The sequence below is a fragment of the Eubalaena glacialis genome, chromosome 10, assembly GCF_028564815.1.
Source record: "Eubalaena glacialis isolate mEubGla1 chromosome 10, mEubGla1.1.hap2.+ XY, whole genome shotgun sequence".
Taxonomy (NCBI): domain Eukaryota; kingdom Metazoa; phylum Chordata; class Mammalia; order Artiodactyla; family Balaenidae; genus Eubalaena; species Eubalaena glacialis.
In genome coordinates this window covers 77,904,579-77,925,540 of record NC_083725.1, presented here as the reverse complement: position 1 = coordinate 77,925,540, position 20,962 = coordinate 77,904,579, and the positions used below count along the sequence as shown (strand labels likewise).

At 42.4% G+C, this 20,962-nt stretch overlaps 1 protein-coding gene across 1 annotated transcript in view; it reads right to left on the bottom strand.

Annotated features, from left to right (window-relative positions):
• The window catches only part of PARVA (parvin alpha), a 178,657-nt gene that overhangs the window by 33,559 nt on the left and 124,136 nt on the right, over window positions 1-20,962 (bottom strand). The window contains exons 6-9 of the mRNA XM_061201469.1: window positions 14,401-14,541; window positions 6,614-6,729; window positions 2,570-2,628; window positions 929-948 (exon numbers count right to left, since the gene is read on the bottom strand). Of these exons, the coding sequence (XP_061057452.1) occupies window positions 929-948; window positions 2,570-2,628; window positions 6,614-6,729; window positions 14,401-14,541 (336 nt within the window). The remainder of the gene's footprint in view (window positions 1-928; window positions 949-2,569; window positions 2,629-6,613; window positions 6,730-14,400; window positions 14,542-20,962) is intronic.

The following is a 20,962-nucleotide window of genomic DNA, read 5'->3' as shown; positions in this document are numbered from 1 at the left end:
CACTGGGTACTTCCCTGGCGGGTCAGTGGTTAAGACCCCGCGCTTCCATTGTGGAGGGCACAGGTTCGATTCCTGGTCAGGGAACTAGCATCCCGCATGCCAAGACACGGCCAAAAATAATAATAAAAAAAAGGCCCACTGAACATGAACCTCCCCCAGGTGGGTTATGAGGATGAAAGACAAGAAAGTACGTGCTCTGTAAACTCTGAAGTATCTGCTGATCTGAGTTACTATTAGAATGATCGGAATATTTCAATATATTATCCACAATAAATACAGAATCACAGAAAATAGCGAAGCCATGCCCCCTGCAGGGATTTCCCTTGCTATAGCCCCCCTGGTCCTCTGATCCGAGAGGTGAAATAGTGGAGGGATCTGTGACTGGGAATGAGAAATCTCCAAGAGGAACCGGGGCTGGGAGGGTTCGTGGTCCTGGGCTGCCTCTCCTACTCTTGATGAGTAAATCTGAGATGGCCAGAATGGTGATTGTGATCTTGGACATTCACAGACCTTATAAACAAACCCAAAGTTCTGGGAAACCAGAGAGGTAGGAGGTGTGATGAGGAAAAAGGCACCTTCTAGAAGGGCTGGACAGAGTGGGGAGAGGGGACAGTCCCTAGCGCATACGTACACCTCTTGCTTTACTTCCACAATATGCTTAGAGCAAGACTGCCCTGCAAGTGCCCAGGACCCATCCAGAAGCCCAGCAGGGTCAATGGTCTGGTTACTTGCACGAGGACTGCAGCTGTGGTTACTTTTCCTCTTCCCACCAGTGCGCTGACCCTCCCTACCAACCGGCCCTGTCACCAGGTTGGCACAGACACACATGCAGGAAGCAAGCTGAGTGCCTGTTCTTCCCAGCTGCTGCAGAATTAACTAGACCCCATTGGCAGTCAGCAGCAACAGACGACACTCTTATGCAACTCACCATGCCTTCCAGAAAGAGCCCTGCGGGAAAAGGAGAAAGAAAACAGTATGACTCTTCTCTCCTCACCCTTGGTGGCAGATCCCTAAAAGCTTCCTTCCTTGGCATTTTATTCTACACTAAGTCTCCAACTATGGGTGGTCTTTACCACATTATCACCTATTTTTCCCCTCTGCTTTATAGATTTACTGGTGTTTGCATAAAGCCTGGTATAAGTGATGCATAAAAGACTATTTCTTGCCTTAAATAAACTCACATTATTGCTTACAGTTGAGAAAGAATATTGGACTCAGAGATTCAGGATTCCCAACCATGTTTTAGGAGCAGAGCTCAGGTACCATCCCAATGTGGCATTTCACTGCCCAAGTTGCTGAGGGCATCGGCTTGGGGAGGTCAGGTTGGGCTCTCTCCTGTCCACCCTGTGATACCCACCCAAGCTGCACCTGCCATTGACCTAGAATAGGTTTTCTCAAAGAGGGCAGGAACTGGAACCATACTCATAGCAGTGAAGCAGCAAAGTATTAAGAGCACAAGCATTAGGGTCAGACTACTTAGTTTTAAATCTTACAAAGCCATTTGCTTGCTGTGTGACTTTGGGCAAGCTACCGAACCTCTCTGGGCTCCAGGTTACTTATCCTTAATATGAGGATACTATGGTAAACAACTCAATCAGATGTTGTGAGCATTAAATGATTTAATATATAGAAAGATTTTAGCATAATTTCTAGTATATACTAAATGCTCAATACATTTTTTTCTCAATACGTTTTTGGTTCTTATTATGTTGGTTTATTCCAACTATACATCTGTCACCTATTAAGCAATGACTTGCGGGTAGTGTACTGGGAAGAATGATGAACTTGGAGTTCAAGCCAGGTAGACCAAGGACAGTTTCCTCTTCCACCTTTGGGGTGTGGGGTTTTAGGAGGTGTAATCATTGCTTCACGTGCCCCTGCTCTTTCCACTTGCTCTTCTTGTTCAAAGGAATATAGAGGAGAGTTGGGGAAGCAGGAGATGATACAAACAAATTTTGCCCGGTTTTGTGTGCGGCCAGGGCTCAAGCCTGCCCAGGGATCTCAGACCCACGCACACCGACCGTCCTGCTCTTTCTGCTTGAGAACAAAACTTCTCTTTCCCATGACAAAACTCTTACATGTTCTGATATTCCAATTTCTTAATGTAAATGAAAAACAAACAAACAAAAAAAAACCCCCCAAACAATCCACCACCCTAAGGTAGAGAGGGGCTTTCTGGGTCATGGCATGTGACCATATAAATCAGATTCAGAAAAGGAAGAAAAATGTCCTTTTGAAGGTTAACAATTTAAATTCAACCCCATGTTTATGGCATGATGATTTCATGCTGGTTGGCTTTTTCGGGCACACTCTTTCCTGGAGTGCCACAAAATTAGAATTTTTCAATCACGGTTAATTCCCTCTCCCCACTTCCCCACCCAAGTTTGTACCTTAAGCATTGAGAGGCATGTTTTGAATGCACGGAAAAGGCTAAACTATAATCATTGGCTGAAGTCTAATCCCTCTTGCAATCCCAATAAATGAAAACTAAATATCAGCAAATGGATGAATTTCGGAGAAACATCTGTGTTCCATTACAGAATCGCTGGCAACAATGCTGTTGACATACTCTGTGTTACCAGTTATTTCCTCTTGGATTTGCCGAGACTGGAGGATTCCTTCTCGTTTCTGAAAACGGGGGTGGGGAGAGGGTTGGGAGGAAGAGAGAAAAATATGCATTAGAAAAATACAAAAAACTGATTAGCATTCCTGATACTGAGAAAGTTACTGGTGTTTAAGAAATGAATCCAGAGACGAGATACTGCTAGAAGTGAAATGAGGCTCCTGATTTCCTGGGACTGGATTGTACCATTCATACTTAAGTGCAATTAGTGTTTATTCCAAACAAGTCGGCTGTTTCTTGGATGGTGAATCTTTTCTTTCTTTATTGGAAGACATTCTGCTGGAAGCACACTGTTTGCCTCCTGGAGAAATCCACAGTAAACCAAATGGAAATGAGGGCCAGGGTGTGTCTGCCCTCCAGCTGGGGCCACGGAGGGAAGCGGAGAAACACATTTAACTGGGGCGGCCGGGGTGGAAGAACTGAGGTCAACTTGGAGAATTCAGAGGGAGAGTTTTCAAAAAACGTTTAACTAGAGGAGCTTTTAAGTAAGTAGTACAGTCCTTGGGTGACTAGCTTACTCTCTGAGAAAAGGGTAAGCACTTTGGAGGTCCATCCACCCACCCATCCACCCACCCAAACTGCCATCCATCCACCCACCCACCCATCCATCCATCCGTCCATCCATCCATCCACCCACCCACCCATCTGCCCATCCATCCACCCATGCATCCATCCATCATCTGTCTACCCCTTCCTATCAATTCATTCTCTTTCTTCTCTGTTTCATTAATCAGTGCCTTCTATGTACCAGCCCCTGTGTTGGACTTAGCAAACACTGTGGAACATATGACATAGTTTTGGACCTTGAGGAACTTAGAGTAAAATGGGGTAGATGAACAGGTATGCAAGAACAGTTTTCCCCAGACAGTCCTCCTGGTTTATGCCTCAGGTCCCAGCTCAATTATTAGAGTAGGATCCCCTTTCCCTCTCAAATGTGTCATGGATAATTAATTACATGGTGGCCCCTTGCAGAGAGGAAGTGCTGAGTGCAGGACAGGAACAAGTACTTTCAGCTGAGAGGGTCAGGGAAACCTTCCAGGGGGAAGGGTTCTTGAGCTGGAACTTAAAGGACAGCTAGGATTTGGCTGGACACAGAGGACAGACCTCTTCAGTGGGAGGAATGGCCGGAGCAAAAAGGCAGAGTAGGAGAGCACAGGCGTGTTCAGGAGGCCGTTTGGAGCGACAGTGGCTGCCCTTGGTCAGTTGAGTGCTGGTTTGGAGTTTAAACCTCACTGTGTGGGCGTGGGAACCGATGAAGGAGTGCTGGCGCTCAGGAAGACCTTCTGATGGGGGTGAGGAGGGAGATGCATTTATTAGGTCCTTACACAATCAGTTACAAGACACTTGGAAGGCACTCTGGGCAGGGCAAGAGGCTGTCAGAGCAAATCCATCTTCCACAAAGACTGAGATGTGTCAAGAGGGATCCTCCAAGCATTAGTGTTTCAGCTGAAACCTGCCTTCTCGACCCTCCTGGCCGAACTTCCACAACCTTTTCTTCACATTCCCAATAGCCACAGAAACTAGCGTCCTTGCAAAATACTTTTACAGAAGGAAAGGTAGAGCTGGATAAAGGCCATGAGTGTATCTGGATTAGATTAAGAAGAATGAACTATCAAAGCAAAAAAGGAAGAAAAACATTAAAATACCATTTAAAAAAGATCTAGTGTGGATAAACCAGGACTTTTTCCAAATTCAGCTTCAACATATGTAAAATTTTCACACTGGGCTACTGGAATCCGTGTCCTTGTCTTGCGAGGCTGTTTACAGACATCAAACCTCATCTTCAACTACGTGCAGAATTAAATGCTGGTACACAGAATGGAAAAGAAATCTGGGTTCAATGACACCTCACACAGCATCCTGATTCACTTCGATCCACTGTTCCCTGAAGAACTCTCTCTGTAGTTCAGTCAGTGTCTTACAGCCAATTCTGAGGCCTGCTTCTGTGCCTGTTTAACTTGATAAAGCAAAACACCCCATAAACCCTGACATGCCTTGATGCCATTTTATGTAATGCCTCCTCCTTTCTCCCTCACACTAACAAAACTGCCTGCAGTAGAAATTAAACCAGCAACAGCCTTCTGATGGCCTATAATTGAGCTCAAAATAAGGCATGAGACATGGGCTTGCAGTGACCACTGTTTCCCCTCCAACCCTTGCAAACCCTGAATCATAGTTTTAAAAACTATAATGAAATGGATTCACACTTTATTGATTGGTAAAAAGTGACACAATAGAGATGGCCTGGATTCACTAGGAAGATGCATGTACCAGGATGCTCTGGGCTGGCCACATATTCATAAAATGCTTAGCACCATGCTTGACACGGTTGACAGCCCAATAAATGAAGCCAATTAGTCTCTTTCAGTCAGCTGCACTTAGTGTCGGAACCACACGTGTTTGCATTGACAAGGGGCTTCTGATAGCCCTCTCTGCTGCTTATGTATAGTCCTGTCTCTGGGCAGGCAGGGCCAAGGTGTCATCTTCCTGTTATACCCCCTTGACGTTTAGCAAGTTAAGTACCCAGAAGGCACTGGAAGAAATACTTTTTCATTAGGGCACGGCTGAGCAGCACCCCCATGTCCTCCTCCCCTCCCCCATTCACATCTGATCCCTGAAAGCTCAGCCCAAAGACCTTCTGTCCTGGAAGCTGGCCTGGCCTGGCCTCTCAGGCAAAGCCTGCCTGGCCTCTCAGGCAAAGCCTGCCTGGCCTCTCAGGCAAAGCCTACCTGCCCTCCAGGCTCTTCCTCACCAAGGGGTGGCAGAGTTGCCAGACAGAACCCTGGATAACCTTGGATAGCCAGGGAGCTGCTCATAAGGGACGCTCTCCCTTGCAGCATGTTTATTTGGAAAAGAACAGAAGCCAACAAAATGATGACCTTTTGCTCACGGGCATAAAGTTGGAAAATAAAATTGAATTTGAGTATCTAATGGGGTTAGGAGCAGAATGAGATAGTCACAGGGAGAAAGCATCCCCTCACTGTGGAAATCACACAGCCATGTATGAATGGAAATTCCATCCAACAATCTGGAAAAAATGACTTGAGTTCCCAGCTGTGCTTCTCTGGGCAGGTGAAAATCGGCAGTGTCCTCAACACAGGCACGGCCTGTCAGGGTCTCTCTCAAATACGCACACGTACACATGCACAGATACTTGCCTCTTCTCAATAACTGTGCATTGCTTGTTTAACCAAAAAACGATTCTCGGGCTTCCCTGATGGCACAGTGGTTAAGAATCCGCCTGCCAATGCAGGGGACACGGGTTCGAGCTCTGGTCCGGGAAGATCCCACATGCCGCGGAGCAACTTAGCCCGTGCACCACAACTACTGAGCCTGCGCTCTAGAGCCCGTGCTCCACAACAAGAGAAGCCACTGCAATGAGAAGCCCATGCACTGCAATGAAGGGTAGCCCCCGCTCGCCGCAACTAGAGAAAGCCCACACACAGCAATGAAGACCCAGTGCAGCAATAAATAAATAAATAAATAAATAAATAAATAAATAAGGCAGGCCTATGACCCCATGATCCCACTTCTGGGGCTCCATACTGTAGACACTGGAGCACAATGCTGCATTATTTAAAAAAAAAACAAACAAGATTCTCCCTGGCTGGCAGGACACACACACACACAGGGATACATCTTCCCGATCCTACTACACAGACCTCACAAATATATACACCACACACCCTCAAATATACATTACACAGGCACCCTCCCAAGGAAAGCACGTAAACCCCAGGCACACGTCCCACACAAGCCTGTCCCAGACAGAAGCACACACTCTTCCACCCTTTGCACACATATCAGGGATAAGCCCACATGCATCAGAAAGCTCACTCACATGCCTCCCAGCATACGGCACACCCAGACACACTCAGCATTCATTCAGCGTTCCTTCTAGCAAGCTACCCAGTGTGCCTTAGCTCTCACAGGAGCTTAGTCCCCACACCCCTTTAAGGGCACAGATGTTTTTAGTGGTTTCTAACTTACCTGGACCACAACCACTTGGATGGAAACATGATCTGGGAGTCGGATTGGTGCCCGGAAATACTGGGACAGAGCAACCAGCAGATGCAAGATGGCTACCAGGCTCTTGGCATGAACAGCTGAAATAAAAGATGATTTATAAATTAGAGAATCTTCTTCTAGGTTCTTGGCAGATATAAGCAAATATCCAGAGTGTAGCAGTACCACACCCAATGCCCCTTTCATCCCACCCCTATGGGTCAGGGGACACTCTTGGTCATCACAGGCCTCACCCTGGGACCCCTCGGTTCTCAGCCAGGTCCCGTGGATCTGCTTCTTAGATCATGTTATTGCTGGACGGCAAAGCAGTGCTTCTCCACTCTAATCCAAGGTTCCCATCGGGACCCTGACAACAGCTGAATTCTGAGTTCAGGTCAGCCCTCTGCCACCCCCATGTTCTTGTTCACTCTATGCTGATAACCATAAGCGTGTCTACTGAACCCCCTCTCCCTTCCCATCTGACTGTGAACTCTGTAGGTTATCACCACTACCCTTGTCCCAAGGCTCTACACAAAGCAGGCCCTCAATCAATGGACACTGAGTCAGGACACTGGATCCCCTCCTTTGTTTAGGGCTTTAAGACCCCTGGAGGAAGGCATGAGAGACATCTAAAGGACTCTGTTGCTCTCTTGAGTGCCATATATAGTCAGTGCAGGCAATGCCCTCTGGGCAATAGCTGGGAGGGGATGTTCATGACCCAGGTGGCTTCTATAGCTGAGCTGTGTGCTGGATGTTAGGTCATTTATGCTGGAGAAGGCTGGGCAACTACTGAGTTGTAGTTTTCTCAGTAGATGAGAGGAGAAAAAGACTGTGATGTAACAGGCACACACAGTGTTGGCCGACGGGAGCTTGAGCTCTGACTTGACAACTCTACCATTTATTTACTGAGTATGTGACCTTAGGTAGGCCACTTAAGGTCCCTGAGCCTCAGTCTGCTCAACCTCACACATGGGGAGAACAGTACCCATGCAGAAATATGGGTAGTAAGAATTTCCAGACATAATGTTGGCAAAGCTCCTAGTACATAGCAATGCCTAGGCATGATTGATATTTTCTATTATCACTTATGAGAAAGTACCTGGCATCTAGGCAATTAAACCATGTCAACTTTCTCCCCTTTCTTTCATAAAAGGGAAGAGTCCCCAGATACTTTACCTGCCTTCACAGTCCTACCAGCGTTATGGCTCTCATTACAGGGGGCATTTAAGGAAAGAGCAAAAAATTGTCCATTTTGTGTAGTTAGCATGAACTGGGCCCATTATTAGGGTGTCATTCTGTCTGCCCTGGGATCAATGAATCTACTCTAACAGAAGCTTTGAGAAATCACCAAGAAAAGGAAATGATTCAGACAATCCTTGGGAACTCACTAGAGTTTCCTGTTATCACTGCTGCTTCAAAGAAGGTTTTCCACTGACTATAAACAGCAGCTCAATACCACCATCAAATCGCAGATGAACTGCTCCTAACTCGTAGCCTTCCAGAAGAATTTTTTACTTCTGGGCTTTTGGGCTTTGTCAACTAAGTGTCACCCACAGTTATAGCCTCAAAAAAGGCACCTGGCGTGGACTGACCCACTGACATGATGGACAGAGGCAAAAACCGGGTTTGCTCTTCTGGTCAGAACTGCCACTGCATCAGTCCCATCACTGAGGGTTGTAAGGATATTTGCTACCTCTCCCCTTTAATGACAAAACATAATGCTGGAAAAGCAGTGGTCAGAAAGGTTGTTCTCACACACTGGTGACATTGTATGTTACCTTGACTGTCTTTGTAAGCAAAGTAGAGCTATGTTGTAGGCACCATACAGATGTCAGACTCTTTCAATGAGTGCTCTGTCCTCCTGGGTATTTTTTCAAGAGAAATAATTACACAGTTTCTTTCTCTCTCTCTCTCTCACAGACATACATGCTATGTATAAAAAGATGTTAATTAATAAATGCTGGAGAGGGTGTAGAGAAAAGGGAACCCTCCTACACCGTTGGTGGGAATGTAAACTGGTGCCATCACTATGGAGAACAGTATGGAGGTTCCTCAAAAACCTAAATATGGAGTTGCCATATGATCCTGCAATCCCATTCCTGGGCATATATCCGGACAAAACTGTAATTTGAAAAGATACATGCACCCCTATATTCATAGCAGCACTATTTACAATAGTCAAGACATGGAAACAACCTAAATGCATATCAATAGATGAATGGATAAAAAAGATATAGTGTGTGTGTGTGTGTGTGTGTGTGTACATACACACACACACACACACACACACACAATGGAATACTACTCATCCATAAAAAAGAATGAAATAATGCCATTTGCAGCAACATGGCTGGACCTAGAGATTGTCATACTAAGTGGAGTCAGAAAGAGAAAGATGAATACCATACGATATTACTTATATGTAGTATCTAAAATATGACACAAATGAACTTATCTAAGAAACAGAAACAGACTCACAGACTTAGAGAACAGACTTGTGGTTGCCAAGGGGGAGGGTGGGTAGGGGAGGGATGGATTGGGAGTTTGGGATTAGCATATGCAAATTATTATATATAGAATGGATAAACAACAAAGTCGTACTGTATAGCACAGGGAACTATATTTGATATCCTGTAATAAACCATAATGGAAAAGAAAAAAAAAGATGTTTATTATTGTGTAATATATTATCATTAAAAAAAAACTCTGGGGCTTCCCTGGTGGCGCAGTGGTTGAGAATCTGCCTGCCAATGCAGGGGACACGGGTTCGAGCCTTGGTCTGGGAAGATCCCACATGCCGCGGAGCAACTAGGCCCGTGAGTCACAACTACTGAGCCTGCGTGTCTGGAGCCTGTGCTCCGCAACAAGAGAGGGCACGACAGTGAGAGGCCCGCGCACCGCGATGAAGTGGCCCCCGCTCGCCACAACTAGAGAAAGCCCTCGCACAGAAACGAAGACCCAACACAGCCAAAAATAAATAAATTAATTAATTAATTAAAAAAAAAAAATCTGAAGCGCGTATATCCAAATGAAAGACGATGGTTGACCAGTGGTTTTCAAATTTTTAAAAATTAAGCAGAGAAATCCTTTGTTCTAAAAACCATTAGGCAAACCTGATAAAAAACAGTGCAACTGCTCTGGTCCCTTTGTCCTAACTACAGCCCGCCCACAGCTGCTTCTCTTCTTCTCGATGATGCCTGAGTTTTTCCTTGAAAATCCCTAGGTTGGGCTAAGCATGGTTTAATAGTCACTGCTTTAATAAATTATGGTACATTCACATAATGAAATAGTTTGCATGCACTGAAAATCATTAAGACAATGTAGCTATAAATATTAATAATATAATGTTAAAGAGAACTAGAATAATGTAAATATATACATTCATGGATTTATGCATATATAAATACACATATATTTGTATATATATACACATATATACATATATATAAATATACATACACATACACATACATACACAAATATGCGCACACACACACACACACACAAACATGTACTTGTGGCCAAGACTTGGAAAGTTAAAAAAAAAAAAAAGAAAATAGTTATGCTATAGTTGATTTTTTTTTTTTCCTGTTTCAAATGTTTCTTTCGAATAAAGACATGTTATCTTTTCAATTAAGAAAACTTCTAACTACCTTTGCGTATCTGAGCACTCTCATCATTGCCATCTCTCAGCACATCTCCTGGGAGTCTTCTCCCTGATGCCAGGCAGAATCCAGGGCCACTGTGCTCCTGCACTCCAGTCAGGATGAAAACATGCAGAATGACAGCAGGGTTGAGAAGTCAAGACTCCGCTGTATAAACTGGGCCCTGCAGCCACTGTGCCAAGAGGGTCACTCCAGTGCTGGGAGACCATTTCAAAGGAGCTGTTGAGTTAGAAGCAGTCCTCCAAACTTGAATTGTGGTGGAAACAGAAACTGGTACAATTTTGGGGTAGACAATTTGAAAATATGTGATAGGACCTTAAAATGTACATATTCTTTGGCCCTAAACTACCACTCCTAGGTATTCATCCTTAAGAAGTAATTATGTCTATGAGCAGAAAGAACTCATCAGGCTGTATTGATATTAGTGAAAAAATGGGAAAAAATCTTAAAATCTTTCGTTAGTTCAGTAAATTATGATATACCCAATCTATGTCATAGAATATTAAAAATGACACATAGAAGGATGATCTGTAAAGCTATACATCTTCTAAATAATATATACAGGTTGATACCATCTTCATAAAAATAAGAAAATATATTTTATATATAAAGTATATACACACATTTTATTCATTTACTGATATAATTATTTCTTACACACACATACACACACACACAACCTGAAGGAACACACCATAAGGCTGACAATGCCTGTATCTGATGGGCAGCTCATGAGGGTAGTATGTGTGGGCTTGGTACACAGGCTCTGCAGCCAGACTCTCTGGGTCTCATTCCTGGCTCCATCACTCCCCCCCTCCCCCCAACCCCGTGTGACCTTGGACAATGACACTTCTTTAGCAAATAGTATTGTGCTTAATATTGCCAGTCACTATTCCAGGTTTTAGGGATTTAGCAGTAAAGAGACAAAAATCCTTGCCCTCAGGAAGCTTACACTCACTGTTTCTTAACCTCCCTATGCCTTGACTTTCCCATCTGTAAAATGGGGACAGTAAAGTTCTTACCTCAGATGGTTGAATGAGGATTGCAAGGATCAAAATAGGTAAAATGTTTAGATTAGTACAAGGCATACAAGCACCATAAATACGTTAGATGTTATTTAAATCTCTTTTAATTCATCTGTATTTTCTAAGTTTTCAATAATGAAAATTATTGTTGCTAATAAAAAAAAAATAGAAAAGGAAGAACTCCCTAAAACCCTGGATCAAGGACCTTGGGAACTCAGCAGCTGTCTCTGCCACCCTTTTCCTGAGTGGAAAGATGACACGATGTCCCCAGAAACAGCCAGGGAAGATAATCGAGAGAGGAGGTGTCGGAGCCTGCCCTGGAGTTGCGCCTGCTGCACTCCTTATCACAGAAACCACTGCTGCCTGAAGCCCTGAGACATCGCGGGGAGCTGGCCACTGGGATAATTATTCCCTCTGACCTAGTAATTCCTCTCAGTTCTAAAAATCTATCTGATGAGAGTAATTCAAGAGAAGCAAAAAGAGTCACAACATAACATTTAACTCGGCCCTGTCTGATATTAGCAATAAGCTGAAAAACGTCCTGAAAGAATCAATGTCAGCATAGGGTTTAAGTTAACTATGGAATATCTACCCCAGGAAATAGAGCAGCTATCAAAAATTATAACTACAAAGACCACATGTGAATATAGAAGATGTGTATGATGTAATCTTAAGACAAAGTGAGTTTGTATATACCTTCATCAAGTAAAAATATGAAAAAATATGCATTGATATGGACGGTAATGCCAAAAAACGAAAACAGCCAGATGAGAGTGGTAATATGGGTGATTATTTTACTCCTACACATTTCCCCATAAGAAATGAAAGTGAATGCAAACCCAAAACAAATCATTCAAAGCCACTGAAGACAATTGTTCTGATGTGGCTTTAAAAAATTCCATTCTTAAGGCAGGCAAAATGGTTTGGGGGTGGGGAAGATGGGATGAGGGATGTTTCAGATCAAGGAAATATCTTCCAGAAACGGTTCTAGAAAGGTGGGAATATTGTGGCCCATTTAAATGAGGCCAGTGTATGGATGACGAAGAGAGGCTGAGAAAGCAAGAAGTGTATGTGTGGCTGGAGAGGTAGGTGGGAGACCAATCAGATGTTATGGGTTGATTTGCGACCCCCAGCCTCAAATTCATATGTTGAAGTCCTAACCTCCAGTCCCTCTGAATGTGACCTTATTTGTAAAATCATTGCAGACGTGATTAGTTAAGATGAGGTCATATTGGAGTAGGGTGAGCCCCTAATCCAATATGACAAGTGTCCTTATAAAAAAGGGAAAATTTGGACACAGAGACATGCATAGAAGGAAGATGATGTGAAGAAATACAGCAAGAAATTAGCCCTCTGAGAGCTAAGGAGAGAGGCCTGTAACAGATCCTTCCCTTGCAGCCCTCAGAAGGAACCAACCTACCAACACCTTCATTTCAGACTTGTGGCTTCCAGGACTGGGAGCAAATAAATTTCTGTTGTCTAAAAACAAACAAAACAAAACAATTCCATTCTTCCTATTTCCCAAATTGGGTTCCATGATAAATGAAAAGGTGTTTTGAAACAACAAGGTCTTACTGTATAGCACAGGGAACTATATTCAATATCCTGTGATAAACCATAATGGAAAAGAATTTTTAAAAGAATGTGTATATATGTATAACTGAATCACTTTGCTGTACAGCAGAAATTAACAGAACATTAGATGGTAAATCAACTATACTTCAATTAAAACAAAAAGAAAGATAAAAGGGGTTTTGTTTTGGAGTGGTATATAGAGATGGTCCATACTCAAGGGAGTGGGAAATAGGATCAAACAAAACTAAGCAGAGGTCACCATCAGAGGACTTTAATGCTTATCACTATTATGGACTTCCAGAATGCAGATACATTTCCCAAACTAGTGATCAGCCCCTTTTTCCCTCCCCCGCTGAACACTATTAGCATTCCTGGGACACAGGGCAGCATCTAGGGCCCAGAGCCGTGGCCTCCCCGCCTCCCGCCCTCGGGTGTCTCCTCTGCTCCACAGAGGATGCCCTGTTCCCAGCGTGCTGCTAGAGGCAGCTTTCCACGCTGTGCAAGCAAAGGTGTCGTTGTGCTGAAGGAGGGGCTTGGCGTCTCGCCTCCGATGGCGGGTGTTAGGAACCCGCTGAAGAGATTGCCATTGGCAGCTGCTTGGGTCTCTTAACTTGGAAAGCTGAAGATTCCCTTTTCTTTCCCAAGTCTGAAAGGTGTTTTGTTTTGTTTTGTTTTGGTGGGGTGGGGGGGAGATGTCCATTTTAAGCTGTATACATCAGATGCAATAAGATATAATACTCAACCCCTTAATACTTAAAGGCAGGAAACACAATCTCAGTCATTTTATAAATCTAAATTCATATTTTTATCTACTACAAGGAACAAAACAACTTTGGGCTCCCGATGGGAAACAGGTTGTTGCTACTGGATTCGCCCAAATCTGCTGATTTCATGTTGACTCTGATATGGACTCAATTAAGTCCATATTAGCCAGGCCCTTGAGGCAGCAAAAGAATGAACGGTTTATACTTTCTGAGATTCTTGAGCTATACTAGCACGAAAACCTGAATTTTAAAATCCTATCCCATTGCCTATGCTCTTAGTCATATCTTTGCTCTCTCTGGGCAGTAAGGGGGTGAGAGGAAGGGCGTGGGCACTGGAACAGACCCAAGTCCTTGCTCCCCGCTTCTCAGCTGCCTGAACTAGGCATCTCCACTTCCCAGAGCTTCAACAAGCTGGAGACAGGAGCTTTTTCAAAAGGTTGTGCTGAGACTCAGAAGTAGTTCAATGAATAGGAGCTTCCTTCCCCACCAATCTCACATGAGGTTCCTACAGAGAGCCTTTTACAGAAAAGGCACACTAGATTTTGACATTTTGCTATTTTTCTCAGCTTTCCTTAGATGTGGATGATGAGCTTCCTTTCTAAGGAAAGGCATATCTCGCTCAGAGATAAATGAGTTTGCACCCATCCAGGGCCTCCCAGCTTATGATGCAGCTTCCTGGGGAAACTCCACGGTAGGAACCACAGGTGTCATGTAACAGTCCCATCTTCCTTTGCAAAACTCACTGTCTACATTCCACTTGATGCTCCTGGGAGGAAGTTTCAGGGTTTCATTGATCTTCTCCAGGACAGTCTGCAGCTTTTGCTTCTGGGCAATCTCTGACTGGGTGACCTCAGCGACGTTCAGCTTCTCACTCTCAAGTTTCTCTAGGATGACAAGGGAAAAGAGAACAGCTGTTACCTTTGCCACAGACAGACCTAACCCACGCACTCACACATTCACTCACTCACTCACCATATTGAGCACTTAGTATGTGAGGGACGCTGCTCTCCTCTCCTCGTCTGGTGGTGGCACTGGTGGTGCCAGTATGTATTGTGAAAACCTTGTGATTGTGTCTTGAATCCCCAAATTATAAGATCCCAGGATCATAGAAGGAGGGCATTTAACCGAGCTTGTCATATTTGAGCTCTTTTTCCTCATTCTGAGGTTTTCCCTCTTCTTTTCACCTCTGTCTTCTTCTCCAAAGACATTCCTGTGCCCTGAGTGGAAAGCCTTCCGTGCTTGCCTGGGCAGTGGTCAAGTCCTTATCCAAGGTGTTTTGAACACTCCTGTAGTACAATATGCGTCCTGTTGAATCATATTTATGTCTTAAGGACCTTCTTTCCTTTTAAACCCACCTGGAAGGTAACTAATTTGATGTGTCCTATTTCACTAATTCTAATGCACACAACTTTTCACATTTTAACATCCCTGAAATCAGGCTGTGTCTTAAAATTGATGGCATCCTACAACTAATGACAGCCAGGTGGAAGGTATAAGAGTTATCACTGCTTCCATATGTGTGAACTTGGTCTTAGCTCTTCATAGTGTGGTCACTTCCATGTCTCAAAAAGCCTACAAGATGCTGTACAGCAGAAATTAACACAACATTGTAAATCAACTATACTTCAATAAAATAAATTTAAAAAGAGCCTACAAGAGCAATTTCAAAAAGTAGAACATAAAAATTCTAAGCAATAAGAAAGCATTGGGTAATAGTTTAATTGAAGTACTTTCTTCTCTTTGAGTGGTACTTATACCGGTATGTTTTAAAATCAATGGTTCTGGATTGCTTCAAGATGGCGGAGAAGAAGGACGTGCACTCACTCCTTCTTGAGAGAGCACTGGAATCAAAACTAACTGCTGAACAGTCATTGACAGGAAGACACTGGACCTCACCAAAAAAATACCCCACATCCAAAGACAAAGGAGAAGCCACAATGAGATGGTAGGAGGGGTGCAATCACAATAAAATCAAATCGCATAACCGCTGGGTGGGTGACTCACAAACTGGAGAATAATTATACCACAGAAGTTCACCCACTGGAGTGAAGGTTCTGAGCCCCACGTCAGGCTTCCCAACCTGGGGGTCCAGCAACGGGAGGAGGCATTCCCAGAGAATCAGACTTTGAAGGCTAGTGGGATTTGATTGCAGGACTTCGACAACACTGGGGGAAACAGAGACTCCACTCTTGGAGGGCACACACAAAGTAGTGTGTGCATCAGGACCCAGGGGAAGGAGCAGTGACCCCATAGGAGACTGAACCAGACCTACCTGCTAGTGTTGGAGGGTCTCCTGCAGAGGCGGGGGGTGGCTGTGGCTCACCATGGGGACAAGGACACTGGCAGCAGAAGTTCTGGGAAGCACTCCTTGGCATTAGCCCACCGGGGGTCCGCCATTAGCCCCACCGAAGAGCCTATAGGCTCCAGTGCTGGGTCGCCTCAGGCCAAACAACCAACAGGGAGGGAACTCAGCCCCACCCATCAGCAGAAAAGCAGATTAAAGTTTTACTGAGCTCTGCCCACCAGAGCAACACCTAGCTCTACCCACCACAGTCCCTTCCATCAGGAAGCTTGCACAAGCCTCTTAGATAGCCTCATGAGCAGAGGGCAGACAGCAGAAGCAAGAAGAACTACAATCCTGCAGCCTGTGGAATGAAAACCATATTCGCAGAAAGACAGACAAAATGAAAAGGCAGAGGACTATGTACCAGATGAAGGAACAAGATAAAACCCCATAGAAACAACTAAATGAAGTGGTGATAGGCAACCTTTCAAAAAAAGAATTCACAATAATGATAGTGAAGATGATCCAGGACCTTGGAAAAAGAATGGAGGCAAAGATCAAGAAGATTCAAGAAATGTTTAACAAAGACCTGGAAGAATTAAAGAACAAACACCTAGAATAATTAAACAACAAACAAACAGAAATGAACAATACAATAACTGAAAAGAAAAATACACTAGAAGGAATCAATAGCAGAATAACTGAGGCAGAAGAATGGATAAGTGACCTGGAAGACAGAATGGTGGAATTCACTGCCATGGAACTGAATAAAGAAAAAAGAGTGAAAAGGAATGAGGACAGTCTAAGAGACCTCTGGGACAATATTAAATGCACCAACATTATAGTGGTGTCAGAAGGAGAAGAGAGAAAGGACCTGAGAAAATATTTGAAGAGATTATAGTCGAAAATTTCCCTAAAATGGGAAAGGAAATAGCCACTCAAGTCCAGGAAGCACAGAGAACCAGGCAGGATAAACCCAAGAAGAAACACGCCAAGACACATAGTAATCAAATTGGCAAAAATTAAAGACAAAGAAAAATTATTAAAAGCAACAAGGGAAAAATGACAAATAACATAGAAGGGAACTCCCATAAGGTTAACAGCTGATTTCTTAGCAGAAACTCTACAAGCCAGAAGGGAAAGTCACGATATACTTAAAGTGATGAAAGGGAAGAATCCACAACCAAGATTACTCTCCCCAGCAAGGATCTCATTCAGATGCGATGGAGAAATCAAAAGCTTTACAGACAAGCAAAAGCTAAAAGAATTCAGCACCACCAAACCAGCTCTACAACAAATGCTAAAGGAACTTCTCTAAGTGGGAAACACAAGAGAAGAAAAAGACCTACAAAAACAAACCCAAAACAATTAAGAAAATGGTAATAGGAACATACATATCAATATTTACCTTAAACATGAATGGACTAAATGCTCCAACCAAAAGACACAGGCTCGCTGAATGGGTACAAAAGCAAGACCCATATATATGCTGTCTACAGCAGACCCACTTCAGACCTAGGGACACATACAGGCTGAAAGTGAGGGGATGGAAAAAGATATTCCATGCAAATGGAAATCAAAAGAAAGCTGAAGTAGCAATACTCATATCAGATAAAATAGACTTTAAAATAAGGAATGTTACAAGAGACAAGGAAGGACACTACATAATGATCAAGGGATCAATCCAAGAAGAAGATAAAACAATTATAAATATATATGCACCCAACACAGGAGCAACTCAATACATAAGGCAAATGCTAACAGCCATAAAAGAGGAAATTGACAGTAGCACAAAAATAGTGGGGGACTTTAACACCTCACTTACACCAATGGACAGATCACCCAGACAGAAAATTAATAATGAAACACAAGCTTTAAATGACACAATAGAACAGATAGATTTAATTGATATTTATAGGACATTCCATCTGAAAGCAGCAGATTACGCTTTCTTCTCAAGTGCACATGAAACATTCTCAAGGATAGATCACATCTTGGGTCACAAATCAAGCCTCAGTAAATTTAAGAAAACTGAAATCAAGCATCTTTTCCTACCACAACACTATGAGATTAGAAATAAATTACAGTGAAAAAAACGTAAAAAAACACAAACACAATGAGGCTAAACAATATGTTACTAAATAACCAAGAGATCACTGAAGAAATCAAAGAGGAAATCAAAAAATACCTAGAGACAAATGACAATGGAAACACAATGATCCAAAACCTACAGGATGTAGCAAAAGCAGTTCTAAGAGGGACGTTTATAGCAATACAATCCTACCTCAAGAAACAAGAAAAATTTCAAATAAACAATCTAACCTTACACCTAAAGGAACTAGAGAAAAAAGAACAAACAAAACCCAAAGTTAGTAGAAGGAAAGAAATCATAAAGATCAGAGCAGAAATAAATGAAATAGAAACAAAGAAAACAATAGCAAAGAGCAATAAAATTACAAGCTGGTTTTTAGAGAAGATAAACAAAATTGATAAACCTTTAGCCAGACTCGTCAAGAAAAAGAGGGGGAGGACTCAAATCAATAAAATTAGAAATGAAAAAGGAGAAGTTACAACGGACACTGCAGAAATACAAAGCATCCTAAGAGACTACTACAAGCAACTCTATGCAAATAAAATGGACAACCTGGAAGAAATGGACAAATACTTAGAAAGGTATAACCTTCCAAGACTGAACCAGGAAGAAACAGAAAATATGAACAGACCAATCACAAGTAATGAAATTGAAACTGTGATTAAAAATCTTCCAACAAACAAAAGTCCAGGACCAGATGGCTTCACAGGTGAAATCTATCAAACATTTAGAGAAGAGCTAACACCCATCCTTCTCAAACTCTTCCAAAAAATTGCAGAGGAAGGAACACTCCCAAGCTCATTCTTTGAGGCCACAAACAACCTGGTACCAAAACCAGACAAAGATACTACAAAAGAAGAAAATTACCAACCAATATCACTGATGAATATAGACTCAAGAATCCTCAACAAAATACCAGCAAACAGAATCCAACAGCACATTAAAAGGATCATACACCATGATCAAGTGGGATTTATCCCAGGGATGAAAGGATTCTTCAATATATGCAAATCAATCAATGTGATACACCATATGAACAAATTGAAGAATAAAAACCATATGATCATCTCAAAAGCAAAAGCTTTTTCTGCATCTCTATGACCACTTTTCTCCAGAAAGTAGGCATAGAGGGAACCTACCTCAACATAATAAAGCCTATATATGACAAACCCACAGCAAACATCATTCTCAATTGTGAAAAACTGAAAGCATTTCAGGAACAAGACAGGAACAAGAGAAGGATGTCCACTCTAGCCACTATTATTCAACATAGTTTTGGAAGTCCTAGCCACGGCAGTCAGAGAAGAAAAAGAAATAAAAGGAATACAAATTGGAAAAGAAGAAGTAAAACTGTCACTGTTTGCAGATGACATGACACTATACATAGAGAATCCTAAAGATGCCACAAGAAAACTACTAGAGCTAATCAATGAATCTGGTAAAGTTGCAGTATACGAAATTAATGCACAGAAATCTCTTGCATTCCTATAAACTAACAACAAAATATCAGAAAGAGAAATTAAGGAAACAATCCCATTCACCACTGCAACAAAAAGAACAAAATACCTAGGAATAAACCTACCTAAGGAGGTAAAAGACCTGTACTCAGAAAACTATAAGACACTGATGAAAGAAATCAAAGACGACACAAACAGATGGAGAGATATACCATGTTCTTGGATTGGAAGAATCAATATTGTGAAAATAACTACACTACCCAAAGCAATCTACAGATTCAATGCAATCCCTATCAAATTACCAATGACATTTTTTACAGAACTAGAACAAAAAATCTTAAAATTTGTATGGAGACACAAAAGACCCCAAATAGCCAAAGCGGTCTTGAGGGAAAAAAATGGAGCTGGAGGAATCGGGCTCCCTGACTTCAGACTATACTACAAAGCTACAGTAATCAAGATAACATGGTACTGGCACAAAAACAGAAATATAGATCAATGGAACAGGATAGAAAGCCCAGAGATAAACCCACGCACCTATGGTCAACTAATCTATGACAAAGGAGGCAAAGATATACAATGGAGAAAAGAAGTCTCTTCAATAAGTGGTGCTGGGAAAACTGGACAGCTACATGTAAAAGAATGAAATTAGAACACTCCCTAACACCATACACAAAAATAAACTCGAAATGGATTAAAGACCTAAATGTAAGACAGGACACTATAAAACTCTTAGAGGAAAACATAGGAAGAACACTCTTTGACATAAATCACAGCAAGATCTTTTTTGACCCACCTCCTAAAGTCATGAAAATAAAAACACAAATAAACAAATGGGACCTAATGAAACTTAAAAGCTTTTGCACAGCAAAGGAAACTACAAACAAGAAGAAAAGACAACCCTCAGAATGGGAGAAAATTTTTGCAAATGAATCAATGGACAAAGGATTAATCTCCAAAATATATAAACAGCTCATGCAGCTCAATATTAAAAAAACAAACAACCCAATCCAAAAATGGGCAGAAGACCTAAACAGACATTTCTCCAGGAAGACATACAGATGGCCAAGAGGCACATGAAAAGCTGTTCAACATCACTAATCATTAGAGAAATGCAAATCAAAACTACAATGAGGTATCACCTCACACTGGTTAGAATGGACATCATCAGAAAATCTAGAAACAACAAATGCTGGAGAGGGTGCGGAGAAAAGGGAACCCTCTTGCACTGTTGATGGGAATGTAAACTGATACAGCCACTATGGAGAACAGTGTGGAGGTGTTTTAAAAAACTAAAAATAGAACTACCCTATGACCCAGCAATCCCACTACTGGGCATATACCCAGAGAAAACCATAATTCAAAAAGACACATGCACCCCAATGTTCATTGCAGCACTATTTACAATAGTTGGGTCATGAAAGCAACCTAAATGCCCATTGACAGAGAAATGGATAAAAAACATGTGGTAC